General features: G+C 39.0%; 1 protein-coding gene across 1 annotated transcript in view; it reads left to right on the top strand.

Moving 5' to 3' along the window:
- LOC143157301 (sodium channel protein type 5 subunit alpha-like) overlaps nt 1-12,549 on the top strand; it is a 35,749-nt gene that overhangs the window by 17,757 nt on the left and 5,443 nt on the right. The window contains exons 15-23 of the mRNA XM_076332122.1: nt 37-390; nt 2,028-2,465; nt 3,411-3,557; nt 4,670-4,790; nt 8,044-8,198; nt 8,846-9,019; nt 9,259-9,366; nt 11,079-11,357; nt 11,969-12,022. Coding sequence (XP_076188237.1) covers nt 37-390; nt 2,028-2,465; nt 3,411-3,557; nt 4,670-4,790; nt 8,044-8,198; nt 8,846-9,019; nt 9,259-9,366; nt 11,079-11,357; nt 11,969-12,022 — 1,830 coding nt within the window. The remainder of the gene's footprint in view (nt 1-36; nt 391-2,027; nt 2,466-3,410; nt 3,558-4,669; nt 4,791-8,043; nt 8,199-8,845; nt 9,020-9,258; nt 9,367-11,078; nt 11,358-11,968; nt 12,023-12,549) is intronic.

Here is a 12,549-nt window from a genome sequence, read left to right as displayed (position 1 = left end):
CCAATATCTAACACTATGTTTTATGTTTCTGCACAGCTGAGGGTCTTCAAACTGGCAAAGTCCTGGCCAACTTTAAACACTCTAATTAAAATCATTGGTAACTCCCTGGGAGCACTGAGTAATCTGACCTTTGTCCTGGGAATCATCGTTTTCATTTTTGCTATAGTAGGGATGCAACTTTTTGGGAGAAGCTATGGGGAGAACAGCCATAAAATAAACAAAAACGGCAAGCCACGCTGGCACATGATGGACTTTTTCCACTCGCTCCTTGTCATTTTCCGAATTCTGTGTGGAGAATGGATTGAGACCATGTGGGACTGCATGGTGGTCGCCGAACAGCCACTGTGCCTTCTTGTCTTTCTGCTGGTCATGGTGATAGGAAATTTAGTGGTGAGTTTTCCAATATTTTCTTCTCTTTCTCCTGTGAACGGTAGAATCTACTTAATTGCCATTTTGTCAACAAAAGGTAGTTTCCCTAAACACAGGTGGAAGAGTTACCTGGGTGTGTTATCGTCTGCAAAAGCCTCTTTTGCCTTTCACCTTTAAGCCTCTGCCCATATTTTCACATTTTGTGTGCTTTACACACAGCATCACTTGACCTTTTCATGTGGCAATGTGACAAGGAATATCTTTGCAGTAAATACAATACAGGCAACTGTGTTTCTTCACACCTTGGGATTTGGATGTAAATAATCGGTAAGGCTTATGGCTTACCTGCTTGAATTAATGGAGCTGAGTGCTTAAGTCCCTCTGTAAATCAATTATTTTTTAATTTTTTTTTTAAGATCTCATGCAAGTATTGAATTCTTTATCAGCAAATGGCAGAATCTACACTCTTATCACTGAAATCAGGATTTCCTTTGACCATGTCTAAGTACGTTTATACCCAAGAGCTAGCTCTTGCTATGGCTTACCCTACACAGCCTCGCGCACCCGTGCTGGGGCGTAAGGGGCAGGCTGCTTTCCTGGTCCTGTTCCATCATTTCTGCCCAAATCATGAAAATCTTTTTTTTAGTAGTTTCGTTTCGCATGTCGTTCTTAGTATCATTCATATACCAATCTTCCCTTAATTTAAGAAACCACTGAAGAGAATTAAGTTTAGGCAGTCCTTTACGGGAAATATCTGTTCCGTGGCTGAATCCCAAATCCCCGGCTTTAAAGTCCTGCCTGTTCTACACCGCAATGATTGATTTCAGTGGTGAAATGCTGTGAGTGATATTCATATCACATAATGTTAAGTGTCAAACAATTAAGTGCTTAGCTTACGCTCCTTGTTTAGGTTTTCTTATTATCAAAGGAAACGGAGAGGTATCTGAGAGTGAGATTTATTCCAGCCGAAGGTCAGTAAGTAAGACAGATGGGATGAATTGGTCTCTGGAGGGCTAATGTTCTCCACTGACTGTGGTCCCTGGATGACTCAGGGGTGTTATCTGCCCAGTTCTGACATGATAAGAATCAAGATACATAGATCCCATCCCAAACTGAAACAATAAGAAAAAAATTAAATTCTCCCATTCTCAAAAAAAAAAAAAAAAAAAAAAAAAAAGTGGGGTTTATAAATTCTTCTAGGAAGGAAACCTCACTTCGAGCTTCTCTTGATTTTGATTTTTGTGACAGTATTGCAGATTTGATGGAATTGCTGGGCCTGAATCTGATTCTCACAGGATTTTGGATGTAGCACCACAGAGGCCTGATTTAATTCTAGTTTGAAGAAGGAGGAGACATTATTAAATTGAAAAGCCATAACCATAGCCTTTGTTACTACCATAACCTTTGAAAAGTTATTTTGGCCAAATAATGCATTTGGCATGCACAGATCTACTACTTTAAATAACTTTTGGGGGGAAGAGGGTCACAAGAACATCAACCATAATGCGATCAGTCATAGTTATGTCATTATTACCTTGTTTTGGCTTGCTCAGTAAGACTGAACTTTGATAGTATCTGTGTTCTTCAAAGTTAGAATTTAGATTTCTGAAAGCTACTCTCCTGACTTTTAACTTCATTATTATGTCAATGACTTTCAGGTTCTCAACCTTTTCATTGCACTACTGCTGAATTCCTTCAGTACCGACTGTCTCCAGACAGCAGAGGATGATGGAGAGATGAACAATCTTCGGATTGCCTTTGCTCGGATTCGCAAGGGATTTCACTTTGTGAAGAGTGTTACATGGGATACCTGTTGTGGAAAGCTCAGGCATATAAAGAAAGCACACAGGAAGAAAATCAAATTGACTGCACAGAACCCACTTGGATTCAAGTGTGAAAAAATAAAAAATTGTAAAGAGAGTTACAATAATGAATGGGCTGAGAAAAATGGGGACAAATGCTCAGGTCTTGAAGATTTTATTACCAATCCCAATGTATTTGTTTGTGTCCCTATTGCTGAGGCAGAGAATACAAGTGAGGGTTTTGAAGATGATGATAAGCTGAGTACATTTACAGACATAGAATACAGCAAACAGGTAATAAATTTCTTTATTTGTGTTGGAACAGTAGAATCATATATATATAGAGAGGAATGCATGTACGGTAGAAGACTGTCTCTAGCAGAACAGGGTGGCGTATGTTGATCCATTTCCAGAGGAACAAATTTTGAATTAGAACCAAAAGTGCGAATGTTCAGAATGAGGGTAAATTATCACTTAGTCTTTTAAAAAAAACAAGATTCTTTCATGGTCTTAAAAGAAAGACTATAAATTTTTGGGTTTGCTGCAGGAATTCCTAGCTGACACAGTGTGTTACACACAGGTAATTACATAGCCCGTAGATTGTCCGTAGATAATTGTGTCAGTCCTTTGTGAACTTGGAATTTAATATGTAAAAATTTATGTAAACAATGCCAACTATTTTGGCACTATTTACATGAGAGAGGAAAAAAAAAAAGTATGTTCTGCCTAAAGAACATCATCATGGACTCATATTATGAATTTATAACTCTGGTCCATTCTTTGTATTTGTCCTTGCTGTGTGTAGAATAGAGCTACCCCTATATTATTCTAATAATTACTCTATTAAGGTCATGTTTCTTATACAATAGTATCTATCATCCTATTTCATTGCTTTCTCTGAATTTTTCAGCTCTATTTTAATCATAGAAGTCTGCTGTTCTGGTCTCAAGATTTCTCACTTTAAGTTTCCATCTTAAGCCCTGTGCAACAATTCTCACTTACCTTTTGGCTAGTTCACTAAAATACTAATTCCTTAGTTTGCTGCATGTCCATGGGGAAAAACTTCCCTTTCTCTACCCTTAGGTAAAATCAGGGACTCAAAATGACCATATCTTATGATTTTTGTCTGGAAAGCCCCACTTTAAATGAAATGCATATCTTATCATTCTTTCCCTTCCAACTTGTCCACCCCCCAAAAAGGGAAAAGAAACCCCCCTCTAACCCACAGATTATTTTCAGGATGAAAATCACCTGCGGCAAAGAGGAGAAAGAGGGAAAAATTCAGGCAGCTGGAGTAAAGGATCAGGATTTTCCTCTGAAGAATTCAGTGTGCTTTACCTGGGAAAGGACAGGAAGGTTGAACCGTCATCACCAGAACAAAAGGAGGTAACAACTTTTTTTCTGTGGCATTGACTTTCCAATACCAGTCAAGCACGGGTACATTTCTGTTCAAGGATTTGCTGGAGTGGAGTTTAGTGGCAGCAGCAGCTCTGAGCTCGCAGTAGCTGGTCTGGCTAGTTAATGACAGAGCCGGAATTCTGTGAATGAAACCGAAGCCGTGCTGGGTTTCTAGGTATTGATTTTTAAGAAAAGTGTATGTATAGAAAAGAGAGTGTTTGGAAATGGAAAAACTACAAAATAATTTGATTCAAATAAATAACTTATAAAATTCCCTCTGCTATTTTCCATTTATTGAAATCTGAGTCCACACAAAAAGAGGAGGAGGGAAAAAAAAAAAAGGCATTAAAAGAGAGAGATGCTTCCAAGTGGGAAATTCCAGCAAGTCTGCCTGTGTCCTAATTACCTCAGTTTCAAGAAACGTAATACTTTTAAATAAGTTTCTCACTATGACATTAAAGATAGTAGTTACTAATTAAAAATATTTTTAGAATAATTTTGAATAAAGAATACATTAAAAAAAGTAACAAAGGACTGCAAACATAAAAGAACAAAAACAGCATAGGTAATTTGTAATAAACTGCTGACTCATCATACATTATATATGGTGTGATGGGATAGTGAAAAGCTTTGTCACTGGAGAATGTATGACACTATTTATGAAGTAGAAATTGGAATACTGTCATGGGTGTTTCAGTTCCTTATACAATACCAGATATATTTATCTGGTTCTCCTGTCTGAACGCATTTTCCTATGATTTCATGGTTTTAACCCAAGTAGTTTATCCTGCTTTGAGGACTACATATACTGATAAGCAATTTAAAAGCTCTTCTATTTACCAGCTTATTAGGCAGTTAAATCTGGTTCATATAGATAGATACTGTAATTATATAGCTTTGGCCTCTATTTGAATGCACCTTTTGGTACTTTTAAACTCACATACTTTTAAAATCACAAAGTTTGTTCCATTACTAACACTACCTGAAATATTAGTACATAGCCAAGTTTTAATTTTGAATGTTATTTGTTCATCCATGAACTTATTAATTTGGAGCTGAATGTAGAAAGAATCGATACCTGATCTTATTTTGCTCGGTAGTTTGACAGTGCCTGCTCTTCTGAAGGCAGCACAGTGGATCTGAGAAATCCTGAAGATCTTTTGAGGCAAATTCCAGAGTTTGCTGAAGACTTCAAGACTCCAGAAAAATGTTTTCCAGAAGGTAAGGCGCTCATGATTTCACTACTGGAAAGTGAGAAGACTCAAACCCAGACTTGTTTCTCTAGTGCTGCTGGGCCAATAAGATGAGATTATTTTCAGTTAATTTTAGTTATCTGGAAATCGGATAAATAGACCAAATCATTGTCTCTGTCTAGTCAACGGAGAGATCGTGGCACCTGAAAAAGAAACCCCCTTACCTTTAAAGTCAATTGTTTTTAACTGCCACCTGGGCAATAGCGTAGACCCAACCCCAAAAGATGAGATTATTATAGTGAAGTGAGATGAATTTCACGCTGTTGGACAGCAGCCACGTCACTTTTGGGGACTAACATAAGAGAAGTGTATGTGATCAGATCTCACCTGACAGTGGCCATTGGAACAAGGCACTTGGCACATCAGATTTTGTTAATACTTTGCAACAGTACAAATGTTTGTTCATTAAATGCTATTCAAGGAATAATCTCTGTAACAAACAAAGGAGTGAAATAGAGAGAAGCTGCTAGGATGATGTTGAATTTCTATTGGGTGATAATCTGGGAATCCTTTCTCAAATCGTCATACATCTAACTTAATACATCCTGTGACAAATTGTACTTTTATGAATCCTTCCTACCCAAACATGTGTAACAACACGTAGCTTTCATAAGATGCAAAGACATAGCTCTTGTGACAGTTATTTGAGAAAAATCTCTACTGACAGCCAGGGGTAAGCACTGCAATCTCAGCATTAGTTGTGAGAGAACAAACTACATGAAGTCAGTTTAGAGGCTCATTTCTTCCAAGTGTGTTATATTAAACAAATTATAACTGTGGCAAAATTCTTCTTGGTGCTCCAACTTGCTCTTTGATCACTCAGTCAGCCTGGCTGACTACCACAGTTTCTACCCATTCCCTGAGTTTTCTTTGATCCAGTTGTTTTCCACCCGTTCAAACTTCTCTGTATTGCAAAATGAACAGGAGGGACTTCTCCAGCCTCACATATGTGGAGCCCAGAGAGCTGTGGGACCTGCTGCGAAGCTTGCTTTCTTCCTCCGCTTTTAAAGGCAGAGCCTTTCTCTCATCACCGCCTTCCCATTCAAGCACCCTTCCTAGATATTTTATCTGATAAGAACATAGATAAATTAAATCTGGCTGTAATTACACCCATCCCCTCACTGCCCTGTTCTGCAAAACTGGCTTTTTTTTTTAATCCTGTGCCCTTTTTGGGTCAATGAAACTTCTAATGTACAGTTTTAGGATCAAATCAATAACAGTGAAGCATGTAGAAATTATTTAAAGCTAGAGAGGTGTTGTGCCAGGTCCTGCACTTGGGCCATAACAACCCCATGCAGCGCTACAGGCTTGGGGAAGAGTGGCTGGAAAGCTGCCTGGCGGAAAAGGACCTGGGGGTGCTGGTTGACAGCCGGCTGAACATGAGCCGGCAGTGTGCCCAAATGGCCAAGAAGGCCAATGGCATCAGCCATAGCTGATGGAGCGTGTCCAGAGAAGGGCAACGAGGCTGGTGAGGGGTCTGGAGAACAAGTCTGATGAGGAGCGGCTGAGGGAACTGGGGTTGTTTGGCCTGGAGAAAAGGAGGCTGAGGGGAGACCTCATCGCTCTCTACAACTACCTGAAAGGAGGTTGTAGCGAGGTGGGTGTTGGTCTCTTCTCCCAAGTAATGAGTGATAGGCAACAAGCAAGTTGCGCCAGGGGAGGTTTAGATTGGACATGAGGAAAAATTTCTTTACTGAAAGAGTGGTTAAACATTGGAAGAGGCTGCCCAGGGAAGTGGTTGAGTCCCCATCCCTGGAGGTATTTAAAAGACATGTAGATGAGGTGCTTAGGGACATGGTTTAGTGGGCATGGTGGTGTTGGGTTGATGGTTGGACTCGATGATCTTAGAGGTCTTTTCCAACCTTAATGATTCTATGATTTCTGTTTGCTTTCTCCAGGAAAAAAAGCACAAATATTGCATTAATAATACAGATGTTAGATTTCTGAGCTACAGTTTTTTTTTTTTTTCCAAAACTACTTTATCAATGGCATTTTTTTGCCAGTACAGCCATGAGAACAGAAGAAATAAAAAAAAAAAAAAAAAAAAAAAAAAAAAATCTTTTTTTCCTCTTTCCCTGCTCCAGAGAAATGTGAAATGTCTTGTTTTGTGCTCTGTAGTCCCAGGCTGGAGTATGCCTGCAAACCGTTAGACAACTCAACTGAAGGTGCAGCAAATCTGTATCTAACACAGGTTTCTGCACAAAAGAAGTCCCTATCTTATGCAAGTGCCATTCCCTGCCTCGTCTCAAATCCCAGATCCACATTACTGGGGAAACTGGGATTACTGAAAGTAAGATGATCAGAATTTTTTGCATATATTACATCCTATTATATATATGAGTTATATATATGATATATGTGTGTATAAGAGATATGTGTGTATAAGATATCTCATATATATACACGACACACATATACAGTATTTTTTTCCATACTCATTAATGGCAGTAGCCTTCTGACTGATATTTTTCATGATAATGAAAACATGAATTAGCTTAGAGCACACAGCAAGGAAAGTGTTAGCCAAAATGAGTTAATTCTTGGCAAAATTAGTAAGTAATCAAATCCAGGATTTTGTAATGGGGTGGGCAGGAAACAGTAGGTGGTCCTGGCTTCACCGTCTGTTATAAGAAGCAGCGTGGTAAGCTTGAAAGGAGATGTCTCCTTCTATGGATCCGAGAATACGACACATTCTTGCAAGTTATGTGATGTAAAATCACTCCATACATTCAGAATCAAACAAATAAATCAATAGACCTTGCAAGGCAGGGTATAATGCTGCAATATTGAAGACAACTGTTTACCTCCTCTGTCTCCGAGCCTTTTTGTTCTGGGGTCTCTCGTCTCTGTTTTCCAAACAGTGTGTGCAGAAACTGAGAAAGGCTTTTGTAACATCAAGACTCTTCCCATGGCCCTGAAGTTTTTTGTGCCCAAACAGCAGGTTACTGAGACGTGTCCAGTGTCTCAGAAATATCTTGAAACAATGGAAAGTTGTCCAAAGGGGCTCCACCTACTTTATATGTATATAAATAGGAGTTACAAGGCAAACAAAATTAGATGTTTCCTTTTTTTTCTCATGGCAAAACATGGAAGAAAAAAAAACCAACAATGATGCAGTTAATGTGACCATGGACTTTCCCCTGCTGCAAGAAGTTTCTTGAGCAACCCTTCACATACATGTACATTCATTCCGTACATTCATTGCCGTGTCTCACTTTCAGGTTGTGTGCGATACTTTCATTGTTATGTGGGTAGTGCCATGAAGTTTGGAGGAGAAACATGGTGGAATCTGAGAAAAACCTGCTACCAGATTGTCGAACACGCCTGGTTTGAATCCTTTATCATATTCATGATCCTTCTGAGCAGTGGAGCCCTGGTTAGTGTAGCACAATTTCATGTATTTACTTAGAAGAATTTTTAGCTTTAATTTGCAACAAGAGAAGTTGTTTTTAGCAGAAAAACAGTGAATATCTTTGAACTTATCAGGAGAAAAAAGAAGAGGCTTCACGTAGCAGTCATTTATTCACTATTGCAATTACTGTGAATTTATTATTCATATTATTACAAATTATGAGAAAGAGTGAACAATGCTAAAAATATGTAACTCTCCTGTTCCTATTCTGGCTCTATACTGGATTTTTTCTGGCTTTCTCTGGAAGTTATTTCACAGTTGGGAAATTATTTTTTTTATGTCATTAAAACAAATAAACTACTCTTAATACTAAAAAATTGGTTCTCTTGAAAGTATATTTTTAGAAATTCATTTCGAGAAGTTTATACTTTCTTCCTAGGATCCCAGTGTGCATGATGTGTGTCCACAGGGGTGTAATACATAGACAAAAACAAAGAGAAGGGACAGGGAGCATTACAAGTTTATCAGCTGACACAGATTTGAGTAAAAGATGGGGTTTAGATCAGTGTAAAACACATACTGAATGATGAAGGAGTCTTAAGGATGCTAGAGTTTCATTTTATAAAGCTCATGTCTGACTTTTGCCATTGATTTATATATTATGATTTCAGGTATTTGAAGACATCCATATAAATGAGAGAAGAAACATTAAAATTATGTTGGCATTTCTTGACAAAATGTTCACTTTCGTCTTTGTTCTGGAGATGCTCCTGAAATGGGTGGCTTACGGCTTCAAGAAGTATTTCACCAATGCCTGGTGCTGGCTGGACTTCCTTATTGTAGGCGTAAGTTCTGCCTTTGGCATTTCTACGCGGGTCCTGATGCAGGAGGCAGTAGCAGAATCACTGACTGTTTTCTGAATGCGAAGCTATGACAGTACTCTTACCTCCTTTAATGATGGTTTCAGGATATGGCACTCTGGGCACTGAAAATATGGGAAGATTTGATCTATTTTTTTAAAAACAGGAGTAAAGGAAACAGATAGCAGGACATTGCTAATACTTTCTTTTGTCTTCCCATTCAGGTCTCTTTAATAAACCTCTTCGGCAGTTCATTTGGCCCGATGAAATCTCTTAGGACTCTCCGAGCTCTGAGACCCTTAAGAGCATTGTCACGATTTGAAGGGATGAGGGTAAGAGTGAATACAAATTAAAGCCTGTCAGTACTAATAAGCACTTAACAGGTTCGTAACTCGTGACTGTGTCTTTATGAAGTTTACATTTCTACCCCAAGTTCAGCTTAGGACCTATAAAATGAATTTTTAAAAGGCGCCTTTGCTGTGCTTCTCCGTACTTGGCTGCTCCTTACAGACTTTCCTTGAGTGATCAATCCCAAGTGCCGTTGAAACTAAAACTAGACTAGGCAGAACTTTGTTCCATTGCTGCTCAGTCATTCTTGTGTTCCTGTCTTTAATGAGATAGCCGAAAATGAAATAGAGAATAAGAACTGTGAGCACAATTGTCATTTTTGAAGTGTAACGGCAAGCTAATTCAGAGGAATCACCTCTGTTTTGCAAGTATTTACTGGATTGATTTACAAAAACTTTAGATTATTAAGAGGTACTTTGCTCAAATTATTGTTCCAAATAGACGTATCCTTTCAAAAAGCAGGAGTGTTTGTCTGTAAAATATTCGCTGCCTTTTCCATCAAAGGAGCACCTGGAAAAATGTGAAGCTGCTGGACATCAATTACATTTAATTACAAATCTACCATTGTGCAAATGCAGGGAAAGATTCCCTCAGCCATATGCAAAACACATCCGTACGCTTCAATGTGAAACAGCGTGATAACCACAGTGCTACTTGGGCAAAAGTCTGGTCTATGGAATATACTCTGACATGTGAAAACGGATGGTAGAAATACAAATGGCATCACTGTCACATGTTTACACAGGAATGCAGCCTCAATGCAGCTGAGATAGAGATTGCTTTTGGATATCTTCTGGAAGTGAAACTGAAAGCTCTCTGATTGCAGTCTTGTCACTGTGAAGGCAGAGAGAAAATGCATTAAATTAATTAACAGAATGTATCAAAATTTCCATGTCTGGAGTCAATTTTGAAATGGGTACCATCATACTTTCTGTCTTGCTCTGCAGAATGTGTGTGACATGGTCTCCAAAAACCTTCACAAAGCTTTTTCATTTTTCTTCTGGTCCATCAAGTTCTTCTTTGCTACCTGACTGCTGAGTTCATTGCCTTCACTGTGAAACTCAAAGATATATTTTCATCGTTTCCTTACATTGCCCCATTTTATGAAGCAATCTGTTATGTCTCAGCATGCACTTAAAACCTACATGGACATTTTCTGTGATTGTACAGTACCTAGTACAGAAAAAGTACCGAGCTCATGGTTATAGATGCCAAACAAAATCATAATCTACTAAAAATAATAGATCTAGCAAAATACAAATAGTGGAGAGTTATTACTGGTCCTTTTAAAAACTACTTTCTACAGTCTTAATAATACAGTCCTCTGCACTAGTGCTCATGGATGAATACTTCAGAAATTTTATGTTATAAAAGTTTAAAACAGACAACAAAGGGAAATGGGAAAGTCAAAACCAAGGGAAAGTCATCAAAAGAGGATGGACTCACGTTGTAGTACACTTATGCAGTAGTGGCTCACAGCAGCCCAAAAAATATCAACTATTCCTTTGAAAGCCTAAGAGATACTATGGACCTTTGAATCTTTGTTCAAGGTACCCATGCCAGCTCTGACTAGTATTTACATGGAAAACGTTAGGTTTCTGTTTGCTGAGATGACTAAGTGACTGCTTATTGCACTGAGCAAATACTTGAGCCCATCTTTGTGTAAGTGTATTTTTCCTCTCCCATTTCACCCAAGGTGGTGGTCAACGCCCTCGTGGGAGCCATCCCTTCCATCATGAATGTTCTGCTCGTCTGCCTCATCTTCTGGCTCATCTTTAGCATCATGGGAGTGAACCTGTTTGCTGGGAAATTTGGGAAATGTGTCAATGTGACAGAAGAAGATTCAGAATTAAATAGCTTGATCGATAACATAACAGACTGTAGAATGTATAATAACACAGGAAAAATATTCTGGGTCAACCTTAAAGTCAACTTTGATAATGTTGGCTCTGGCTACCTGGCTCTTCTTCAGGTGGTAAGTGCTGCTTGGCTTCACTATGTCAGATGGGCTTGACCTCCTGTCAACTCCTAACTCATCTCTGTGGGTGATGGAAAAGAGTGGTATCATACAGCCTGCTCTTCTCTTGTAGCTGGCTGTTCAAACACCAGTGCTGTTCGTGCGCACAAATGGAAATAGGGGGACAAATTAGATCCCGCTGTGATTTTCCAGGTGATAAAGTAAGCATCTGGTGGACAAGTGCTGTTTCAGCCTCCAGCAGGTTCCTGAGACTGAGAGCTGAGTCAATCTCAAAAGGAAATCTGGGGCAAATACTGAACTAATCTTCCATAATACAGATTTTTTTCAGCCATGAGGGTTGTAAGGCCTTTAGTAGACCATGCTAGTGAAGGTTTGCCCTGTCAGCATCCTAGGACAACATGTTCTGTCCCACCCTAGCAAGCTTTCACATCCTGATAAGGCTGAGAATGCCACACGTACAGCAGGGGCAAGTTTTCCTAAAGTCAGAGCTTGGTGCTATGTGACCATACCAAAGGCTCTTACTTAGTCAGTGTCATTTGGATATTGCAAATGATGTGAAGACTTTTACCCTGAAAGTTCAACGTGTTTTCCATAATCTCTCATTCTAGGCAACATTTAAAGGTTGGACGGACATCATGTATGCGGCAGTAGATTCACGAGAGGTCAGTCACTATATTCAATCTATATTTTTTTTAATGCTACTGCTTTCCACAAAAGCGTTATGATTTTTGCACTTTTATATCTGCTGTTTGTGCTAAATCTTTCCAGTAATTATTTTTATCAGCTGATGTAAACATTTCATCTGTGAATGACTCATAGTGTCCTCATCTGTTGTAACGGGGAGCGGCATTCAACTCCAGATCCACTCACCCAAATGCAGCTGCCTATACTGTAAGGTCTCCATGTGAGTTCACCTCCAAGTGCCCTGTATGGTTAATGGAGATCTAGTCAATATGCTCAGAGGGATCTAGGGAGCATTTCAGCTCACCCTGGATATCTATATCGTTCAGCTGAGCACCTCTTTATATTACATTGACTCTACTAATAACTGGATGTCCATCAGCTGGCAGGGGAGTTCAGAGTTCCCACTCACATGGAGGCACCTACCTTCACAAATCTTCTTTTATGAAACTCAAGCTTGGACTAAACCTGAATGTTTTACAGTAACACAGTTTAAATTCCACTTCAA

Source organism: Aptenodytes patagonicus, chromosome 2 (assembly GCF_965638725.1).
Source record: "Aptenodytes patagonicus chromosome 2, bAptPat1.pri.cur, whole genome shotgun sequence".
Classification (NCBI taxonomy): Eukaryota; Metazoa; Chordata; class Aves; order Sphenisciformes; family Spheniscidae; genus Aptenodytes; species Aptenodytes patagonicus.
The sequence above is the reverse complement of the archived record's forward strand: the minus strand, read 5'-3'. Positions and strand labels throughout refer to the sequence as shown.